Here is a 10,566-nt window from a genome sequence, read left to right as displayed (position 1 = left end):
AAAAACAAAAACAAAGTCCCCGCCCCCAGCCACCCGATTACAAGACACACAAGTTGACTTTTTTGAGGTTGTGCTGTAAAATTTTCACTCTTTGTCATCTTCGAGGGACAAAACACAACACAACAAAAAACAGTTTGAATGTGAGTTTCAGGTGGCAAAGTGTCGAAAACTTCAAACAAACGAGAGAGATTTTGTTAACGTTTTGGTGTTTGGTTAGCGGGAAAATCTGGTGAGGGAAGCAAGGAAAGTGAAGGAACAGGTAAGGAAAATAAATATTGATTGTTGTTTATTGGATTTCAATATTTATTGGATTGTTGTGTTGAGGTGGAGGGTGATAATTAATGCCAAAACTTCGGCCTAATAAATAGGTGGGGGTTCACAGATACTGCAAAGAACTCAATAAGAATTAATTGCAGTTGACCTTTAATATTAGGTTTTTGATGATTACAACTCACTTACTATTTACTGTCTCTCTCTCTCTCTCTTTCTATTCATTGTCCTTCCTTTTCTCCATTTACTATTTGCTTTCCACAAACAGCAACCTCTTTATTTAAGCTTAGGATTCAGATTTCATTTTGAAAGCTTCATATCTTTATATGTAAGTAACGATAATATCATCCCTTCAGTTTAAAGTTTTCTTCAACTTATATGTGGATCTCACTCTGTTCTATTTTTCTCTAATAGCTTGATCTGCTGAGTTGGGTATGCTTTTTTTTTTTTTTTTTTTTTAATTTTATTTTGAGACGTCTGCAAATTATTGGCCTTATGTTTTATCTTTTTCCAGTGATATGGAACTGGATTGTAGGTTGTGATTTGTGAATCGAATCGAGAGGAACAAGAAGATACTCTTGTTTAGCTGATAGCAAGGTTTTTTTTTTTTTTGGTTTGGATTTGATGCAGATCTCTGGCATTTCTATTTTGGCATTCCAATGTTTGTTCATGGGATAGGTAAAACCATCTGGGATTTCACTGATTTCTTCTAGAATTTTAGTTTTTATTAATGGGTTAGATCTGACTAGAGCTAGAGAACAAAATAAACGGTGTTATTGTTTTAAAGGAGGGCCATATGGGTTGCTGAATAATATTTTTAATTTAGGTATGTATTTAGCTGTGAAAGTTATGTAAGCTTTAGGAAAAGTTAAACTTTTCTTGTTCTTTTGTTATATAGGAAATGTTTAAGATTCCACATGCTTAACATATATTGGATTTGGGAGAGATCTTATGTACTTATTTTTCTCGATAATGTTCTTTAGTGCGTGTAATTGGATAGCTATTGGTTTTTCTCAACAAACATTAGCCCGAACAATATAATATATGTAGCTACTTATATACATTCATGGGACAGGATTAATTACTGTTTCAGCTCTGCTTTTCATTTTATTCTATTTTGGCTTTTGACTTCTGATATTGAGCACGCTTTTCATGATTTGTTATGTGTTAAAGCTGTTGAGTTGATACTGGTCCTTTTTTAACTATTTATTCCTAATATCTTTTTACTTGTCAAAAATTAAAGAGACATGACTGTTTAAATAGCTTAATTTGGCCTATTTGTTGGAGATTATTCTAAACTTCTGGTTGATGTGGTTTTCCTCAATAACTCAGTTTTAGCTTTAATTGTTAAGAATAGTATATACAGTTATTATGTACAGTATGTTCTCTAGTTGCATTTTTCATTAACATTTTCTATGTGACTTGTTGAATTTGTTTATACTAGGAATCTATATTACTACAGTCATTTATACCTTTAAATTTGTATACTTGTTTCTATCAATACCAAACCTTCTTTTTTTTTTTAACACACGAACAAAAAAAAAAAAAAAAAACTTACATCTTTGTTTGCTCTTTTTTACGTTTAGGAGTGAGCAGTAATACTGTTGATTCTGTTAAATGCTTACTGATATGAGGTTACTTCTTTTTTTGGACCTGAGCAAACATTCTTCTGTATCTGATAAAGCCTTTCAAAAGTCAAAACCCTGTATTGTTCTAAAAGTATGAGCAACTAGTGACGGTGAAATTCTCTGTGATTCAAATTTGCTACAACGTTTGGTTATGAAAAAAAAATTTCTAATCAGATCCAGGACTTCTTTGTCAAATTAATAAGGACTTCGTAATAAGAAGTTTTATTTTGTTTTTGTTGTTTAATTATGATGTCTTAATTTAGTTTGTTCTACGGGAAAACCAATTATAAATAAGCTTGTTATGTTTCTAGTTGTTCAGAATTTTGATTAATAAAATTAATAAATTATTCCCTTGGGAAGTGCTTTTTCGTGTATCTGAGATTATCTTCTTGTGAATTTTGTTGTTTTTGGATGTAAACTGTTATGCTAGACTGTTTATGGTGTATCTATATTCTGTTGTCATTATGTTTGTTATTTGCTTATGGTTTGCTTTCTAGAAGTGAACTCTGCTGATTTCATCCCTAAACTTCAACACCTTAATACTCATTTGGTCTCTTACAAAGTATATTTAAAGAGGGGTAATTTTAGACTGCTTATTTTAATATAGTTTTTATATGTGTTTTTGGTTGGCAGAATTAGCTTGCACTCCCTGAATTCTGAATTCTTGAAGATATCACTCATAGTAGCTGTGAAGAACTTCCTCATCTTTCCCAATCCATGTGAACCATGAAATTTGGTAATAATATAGTCTTCTTTTGGATTTCTTTTTTTCATTCCCAACTCTGTTTTTACATATTCTTTATCATCTTTACCTTAGAATTAGCATCTGTATGCTGTCTGTTTTGTTCTGGGAGTTAAATTTGGTATAATCATAACCGTTTCTGCCTTTTGGTTGGCAATCAAAATTCTTGATGACCTTAAAATGCTTAAATTATTTTCTTGAGAAGTTGGTTTATGGAAGTTGGGGATCTTGCTTGAGCCTATTATTGCACTGTTTATATTATTCAGGCCCATAACTTAGCTGGCAAATTTAGATTTTGATCAACCAAGTGGTGCAATTTTTTTTTGTTTATCTTACTTTCTATTAATTGTTACTCAACTAACACTTCTTTTCGTTACTCTAATTTCCTGTTTTAGAATTCACCATAATAAAATATTTTCTCGTAGTTTCAGATAATGAACAAGTATTTGCCCATTCAACTCTAGACCGCAAGTCTGATTCCAAACCTTTTGATTATCAAGACAATGCTTTGGAGTCCACTAGGCTGAAGTCAGGAAATAGTATTGTAAAGGAATATCAGAACGGAGTCTTGTGTGCTTCAAAACCCAGTGAGGGGGACGCAGATAAATTATCATATATGAAAAATGATGCAGATGGTTGGACTGCGACAAAACTTGATCGTTCTGTGAATTTGAATGATATAGCAAATGACAATGAAAAGGATTTCAGAGATCTGGCAGCACAACATTCTCATTCTTGCCAAGAAACAGAATCATTTGAGGACTCAGTTTTTTATATGGACAAAAGTGTTATGGAATGTGAACTACCTGAGTTGATAGTTTGTTACAAAGAGAGTACATACCATGTCAAGGATATTTGCATTGATGAGGGGGTACCTTCCCAGGACAGGATCCTGTTTGAGAGTGATACAGAAGAGAAGGGTGTCTGTTCCTTCCTTCCACCTGAGAAGAATAGAAATGATGAACTGATGGAAGAAAAAATCAATACTGTTATGCCTCTCGTAGATGTGTTGAAATCTTCGGCAGAAAATGATTCTAATACGGATACTGTCAATCAATATGATTTTCCACCCACACATGATTCTGACAAAGATACAGTTGGTCTATGTGATTCTAAGGATTTAGTGTTGACGGATGAAGTGAAAGATGATGAAACAGACAAAACTGCAGATGATGTCTCAAAAAAGTTCTCACTTGGAGATTTGCTGTCGATGCAAGGTTTGACAACAGAGAACTCATACTCCAAGTCTTCCAGTAATGATGAAACAGAGACTCAGCAGGTACTCATCTTCATGATTAAAATTACTTTGCAGTATAACAATAGTTACTGTAATAAGATTTTGGATTCCTCCTGTATATAGGCTCAAATCTTCTTTAGGAGTACTTAATAATAAATTGCCATATTTCTTTGTTGGTTGAGATACTGACAGTGAAATAGTTTCCTCATCAATGGAATTTGGGTTCAATATATTGCTATGTAACTACTAGATGATAGTATTATTATATCAGGTGCACAGTTTCAAAATAGTTGCATATAGATTACCCCAACAGATTAACTTTTTCTTCTTATGATGTAAAGAGAGAAAGAGAGAGGAGAGTATGTGATAAAGATTTTAATGATTTGAGTGCAGGGCTGTGATGGAAAAAAAGTCTTGGCAAGTGATGCTTTTGTTTCTCTAGCCGAAGAATCAAATAGTGGCACCAAGGAAGAGATCATGGTGAGCTCTGATTTGGTTTCTGAGGTGGAAGATTCAAACAATGGCAGTGAGGAAGCAATCTTGGCGAACTGCACAACAGTTTCTGCAAGTGAAGGAAATCATAATGGCAGTAAAGAGGCGACCTTGGCAAGCCCTGATCTGGTTTCTGGAGATGCAGTCTTGGCAAATGCTGCCTTGGTTTCTTCAGCCAACGAATCAAACGGTGGCACTGAGGAAGGAGAGTTGGTGACCTCTGATTTGGTTTAGGCAGCTGAAGAATCAAACAATGGCGGTGAGGAAGAAATCTTGGAAAATTCTGCTCTTGTTTCTGGAGACGAAGAAAAGAACAATGAAGCAACCTTGGCAAGCCATGATCTGGTTTCTGGGTCTGAAGAATCAACAAAAATCAGCATGGATGAAAAGTTATTATATAATAGCAAGGTGGAGACTGGAAGCATAACTTTTGACTTTGATGCTTCTGCTTCCACAGCAAGAGGTAAAGAGGAATGTCCTCATAATGGTAATTCTAAACAAATTGAGACTCCAGACACCTCAAAACTTGAAGATGCTCCAAGGCTGTCAGTTTCAAGCCAGGTTCGCAATGGTATTGGGGAGTCAAGTTTCTCTGCAACAGGTCCTATATCAGGTCTAATAACTTATTCAGGGCCAATAGCATATTCTGGAAGCCTCTCTCTTAGATCTGATAGCAGCACAACAAGCACCCGTTCTTTTGCCTTTCCTATGTAAGCATCCTTCAAACATTTTTTTTCTTCCTTCATTGTTCATCTGTCCTTATAGATTTAATCCAGAACTAACAATTTCATATTTGTTTATTACATTAACAGACTACAGTCTGAGTGGAATAGCAGTCCAGTAAGGATGGCAAAAGCTGATCAGAGACATTTCCGGAAACATAAATGTTGGAGACAGGGCCTTCTTTGCTGTAGATTCTAAATGCTCTATTTTTCTATCAATAGATTGAAGTTAGAAAGTATATACATGATAAAATTTCATTTTTTTTTTCTTAGTTTTATTCTTACCCTCTTCTATATGTTATAATATGATTTATCAAGTAATATAGGTATACATCTTGCTCTTTTCTCTGATCTTACAAACGGGGAGTTACGTACAGTAGGTTTATGGTCTCAACTTTGTTGTTATGGAGAAATGTCTTATACTTCAGAAGTCAATGCATTTATATCAATATTTTCTCTTGTTATTAACGCAATTTTGTGGTAGTGTGAGAGCGAGAGCCAATTTTTTCTGTAAAAGTAGCAGCTCATTCAAAATTTGAACGAATTGTAGAGCAGAGAATCAATTATGATTTGCTGCCATTTTCATTAATCAAAATAGAGTACATATACACAGAGGAATAACGAGATCACTCCTAAATACAACAGGAAGTCCTAGTCTTAAGGAAGACTCAACAGCTCTGCTATATACAAGGAAATATTTGAATTTGAATAAAGATTGATAATAGATATATGCTACATGCTGATATGCCCCCTCAAGATGGGCCACGTGTAGAGAGGCCAATATTGTCTCTTAAATTCTTAAATTGGGTTCGAGGTAGGGGCTTTGTAGGAAGATCAGCAAGCTGGTCGGCAGAGGACACATGTGCCACACGAAGAGCACCAGATTGAACTTGATCACGAAGAAAATGGTAATCAATAGCTGTATGCTTCATACGGGAATGAAAGACTGGGTTGGAGCTTAGTTGTGTTGCACCAACATTATCACAGTAGACTACTGGGGGTTTTATCAAATTGATACACAATTTAGAGAGTAAAGAACGAACCCAGCATAGTTCGGCAGCAGTGGCAGCAACTGAGCGATATTCAGCCTCAGTGGAAGAGCGAGCAACCGTTTTTTGCTTTTTAGAGCTCCATGAAATGAGATTGCGTCCAAGATAAACAAGATATGCACCAGTAGAAGAGTAATCGTCTTTGTTACCTGCCCAGTCAGAATCTGAAAATGCATGAAGTGAGTCAGAGAAGGCATGAAGTGACTGAGGTGAATTTCGATGTAGGAGGAGTCCATCATCCAAAGTGCCACTGAGATGGCGTAAAATGCGTTTAACAAGGTTCCAACGTTCATCTATAGGCTGATGCATAAACTGAGACATTTTGTTGACTGCAAACGAAATTTCAGGTCGGGTGAGAGACAAATATTGGAGGCTACCCACAACAGTTCAATATTCAGATGGATCAGAGAGGAAAGATCCTGATGCCAGCGTGAGAGATGACGAGTTGGTTGGTAAAGGTGTATGAACTGGTTTGGCAGCTTGCATATTAGTTCTAGTGAGCAGATCCTTTATATATTGCCTTTGTGAGAGTAGGAGTCCATGGCGATGAGGAACAACTTCTACACCAAGAAAATACGATATAGTGCCCAGATCTTTGAGAGAAAAACGCTGAGCTAGACACTCAACAACTTAGGATACAAGATCGTCACTATTCCCAGTGATTATAATGTCGTCAACGTATACCAGCAGATAGAGTAGGCTGGTTCCAGTGTTTAGAATAAACAGAGAAGTGTTAGAGTGAGAGTTCTTGAACCCAAAATCTATAAGGAGTTATCGCAATTCATGATACCAGGCCCAAGGAGCCTGTTAGAGACCATAAATGGCTTTGTGAAGCTTGCATACATGGGTGGGTTTATCAGCGTTAATGAAGCCAGGAGGTTGTGCCATATATACCGTTTTTGACAGATTACCTTGGAGGAAGGCATTGTTTACATCCAATTGGCGAAGAGACCAACCATTGCTTACGGCAATACTGAGCACAAGTCTCACAGTAGTTGGCTTGATTACAGGATTGAAGGTTTCAAGATAGTCCACACCTGGTCTTTGATGAAAGCCTTTGGCTACAAGGCTAGCTTTAAACCTGTCAATAGAGCTGTTAGAGTTTCTTTTAATGCGAAATATCCACTTACAACCTACAAGGTTTGTGATACCAGTTGGAGAAACAAGTTCCCAAGTCCCATTGTGAACAAGGGCATCATACTCTTCGGACATAGCTTTGCGTCAGTTTGTGTCTTTGAGGGCCTGAGTAATAGATATGGGTTCTGAACTGGGTGAAGAGGCTAGGTGTGTGTGGAGATTTAGTTTTTGGATAGGTTTGGTGATATGGTTTTTGGCTCGGGGAGTCATGGAATGGCGAGGAGCTGGTGTAGAGACATGTTGTGAGGCAGGTTCTGGTTGCAGTGAAGGTTCTGGTTGATGGGGTGTTGGAGATGTGTTTGGAGTGCGATCTGCAGCAGGGGCCAATTCCATAGCATGTACTTCTGGAGCGTGAGAATGCGTTTGTGCTGGAGGAGGAATGGGAATTGTGATAACTGGTGGAATCCAATCAGTAGCTGTAGTGGAGGTAGGACGAGGTTGCTGAATGTTGAGTGTGGTGTAAGGAAATATAGATTCGACAAATTGGACATGACGAGAGACATGTTTTAGAGGTGGTTGGGTCAAAACAGAGATATGCACTTTGAGACAAAGAGTAACCAAGAAAGACACAGGGTGTGGACTTAGGGGCTAGTTTGTGGGGTGAATAAGGACGAAGCCATGGATAACATAAGCATCCGAAAATTTTGAGTTTAGAATAGTTTGATGTGGTTTTGAAAATTAATTCAAAGGGAGTGGAGAGGTTGAGAGTAGTGGTAGACATTCTATTAATTAAGTAGACTGCAGTACTGAATGCATGAGGACAAAAGGTGAGAGGTAAGGAGGCATGGGAGAGTAAGGTGAGGCTAATTTCGACAATGTGACGATGTCTTCTTTCAGAGTAGCCATTGTGTTCGGGTGTATGAGGTGGAGTGGTTAGATGGGTTATACCAACGGTAGAAAGGTAATCTTTGAGGCCTAGATATTCTCCCCCATTGTCAGAATATAAAGTGATGATTTTGTGGTGGAAGTAATTTTCAACAATGGTTTTATAGCGTTTAAATACTTCCTGAACATCTGATTTTCATTTGAGGGGATAAAACCAGATGTATTTAGTAAAGTGATTGACGAATATGAAATAATATTTAAAGCCATTTGAAGTAATAATGGGAGAAGTCCAAACATCAGAAAAGATAATTTGAAGAGGGTGTGTAGACACAAGGGAGGAAGTAGAAAAAGGTAATTTATGACTTTTATTGCAGAGGCATGCATTACATGAGAAATCTTTTGGCATAGAGGAAGATGATTCTAAACAATTATTAGAGAGAATATGCTATAATATTGGAAGAGCTGGATGTCCTAAACGATTATACCAGTTGGTAGATGTTGTTTTGGCTGTAGAGAATGCTAGAATCGGGTTTTTGGGAGCTATCCATTCATACACTCCATCGTTAGTACTGCCCTGGAATATAATTGCCCCCGAGCGAAGATCCTTCACAAAAGATGAAGATGGTAAGAATTCAACTGACGTGTAAAACCCCTCCCTAGCCGGGTATTTCCTAAGTATCCCTTGGCCATTGAGAACCTAGAAAACGCACGCCTAGAAAAGAAGTTTATTTTAAAATCCTATTTAAAGAATAAATTTGTAGTTTATAAACATATTTATTTATATTTATTTATTAATTCAATTTCCAAACTATAATAAGTTCATTGTATAAGTCAAAAAAAGAAATATAGTTTCCTTTCTTGGAGTAAATTATGAAATCCATAGTAATACTTACTAGAACATATATACTTTTACAAAATTTACTAGTAATTTGATTTCCTTTATTAATACAACATATTTACTCCATTATAGAACATGGACATATTTACTACATTATGAAATATGAACATAATTACTACACTACATATTAGCAAAACTATCCAATAGTCATTATTAAAACATCCCTTCATGCTCATAGCGTTCCTCAGAATCCTCTCCCAGCTTCATGCCTTAATCCTTACCTTAGTATTCAAAGCACAAAGGTACTCCTCCTTGGCTCCAAAGTTTCACCTTTCTTTAACCCTGAAATTGAAGTTCTTTAAGGATGGATGGTGATCTCCTTTGAAAATCAACTTGAAATCCTAAGAAAATTTGAGAATAAAAGCTTGGATTAGTGGCTTTTATGGTGGATTTGAGAGATGAAGAAGAAGATGATATGTTTGGGGTGTACAAGGCCGACTACTCTCTCTTTAAACCTTGTAAATATTTATTCAATTGTTGCTCTAATGTGATTGGTCAATAAAAGTTAGGTATAAGGGTCATTTGGCATAAATTTTTCATATAAGGGCATTTTGGTCATTTCCACCACAACATAAAGATAAGCACTCATTTAATGCCATTTGACTTCTTTAAAACACTTAACCATTAAGCAATCCCATTAGGTGAATGACTAATTTACCCTTGGTGCACTTTTATGGACACTTAATCATATGGTTTTGTATGAAAATACCATTATACCCTTGGTTACCGTTTATGCCATTTAACCTTATTAGTCAACTTTATGACCATTCTACCCTCATTTCTCTTCAATGACATCACCCTTTACACTTTATAATGGCCACATCTCGAAATACATGTAAATTGACCATTTTACCCTTCCATTCAAAAAAGAAAAATTACTTGAAAAGGTAAATTTCATAGCTTAGGGCATCGGAATAATAACGCGGGGTTTACATGACGCATTGTTAGTGATGCAAAACTGAGAAATGGAAATTAAGTTTTTTTTCATGGTTGGTAGACAAAGAACGTCAGATAATGTAAAAGTTGAGTGTGGAGATGAAAGAGTGGTAGAGCCTGTGTGTGTGATGGAGAGACTTGTACCATCTCCGATCATAACATCATCAAATCCGTTGTAAGGTGAGTGAAGGGACAGATTGTTTAGATCTACTGTGACATGATGAGAGGCGCCACTGTCTAGTAACTAGGTTGAACTTGGTGATGTGCTGTTGGCAACAAAGTTAACTCGTGGCTGCCAATGAGCGGTTGAGTTGTTGGATGATGAGGGCGCAATGGTGGAGGATTGAAAGGGAAGCACTTAAAAGGAGGGACATCTCTTGGCTGTATGTCCTTGGACTCCACAGATCTGACAGAAGCCTTGATAAGGTCTGGATGGAGGACGGTTGCTGCGATTTTGGAAGCGGTGATCTGAGTTCATGAGAGGACGGCCATTATTGGTTGCTGGTGGACGCCAAGTCTGGTTGCCAGCAGGTGCCTGTGAGGGAGAGAGGGTATGCCAATTATTAGATTTGTTTGGGCGCCATTGTTGGTTTGTTTTTATTGTTGGATTGGCAGTAATTGGAAGTGATG

At 36.7% G+C, this 10,566-nt stretch overlaps 1 protein-coding gene across 1 annotated transcript; it reads left to right on the top strand.

Moving 5' to 3' along the window:
* LOC116131750 (dentin sialophosphoprotein) lies at window positions 1–5,436 on the top strand. The gene is given in 6 exon segments (XM_031417438.1): window positions 1–259; window positions 785–867; window positions 2,532–2,634; window positions 3,066–3,919; window positions 4,271–5,079; window positions 5,182–5,436. Coding segments are annotated over 4 exon segments (1,782 nt in total). The 5' UTR covers window positions 1–259; window positions 785–867; window positions 2,532–2,624; the 3' UTR covers window positions 5,291–5,436.
* Window positions 5,437–10,566: the final 5,130 nt, after the last annotated feature.

The sequence above is a fragment of the Pistacia vera genome, unplaced genomic scaffold (assembly GCF_008641045.1).
Source record: "Pistacia vera cultivar Batoury unplaced genomic scaffold, PisVer_v2 Contig107, whole genome shotgun sequence".
In the NCBI taxonomy this organism is placed as follows: Eukaryota; Viridiplantae; Streptophyta; class Magnoliopsida; order Sapindales; family Anacardiaceae; genus Pistacia; species Pistacia vera.
The sequence above is the reverse complement of the archived record's forward strand: the minus strand, read 5'-3'. Positions and strand labels throughout refer to the sequence as shown.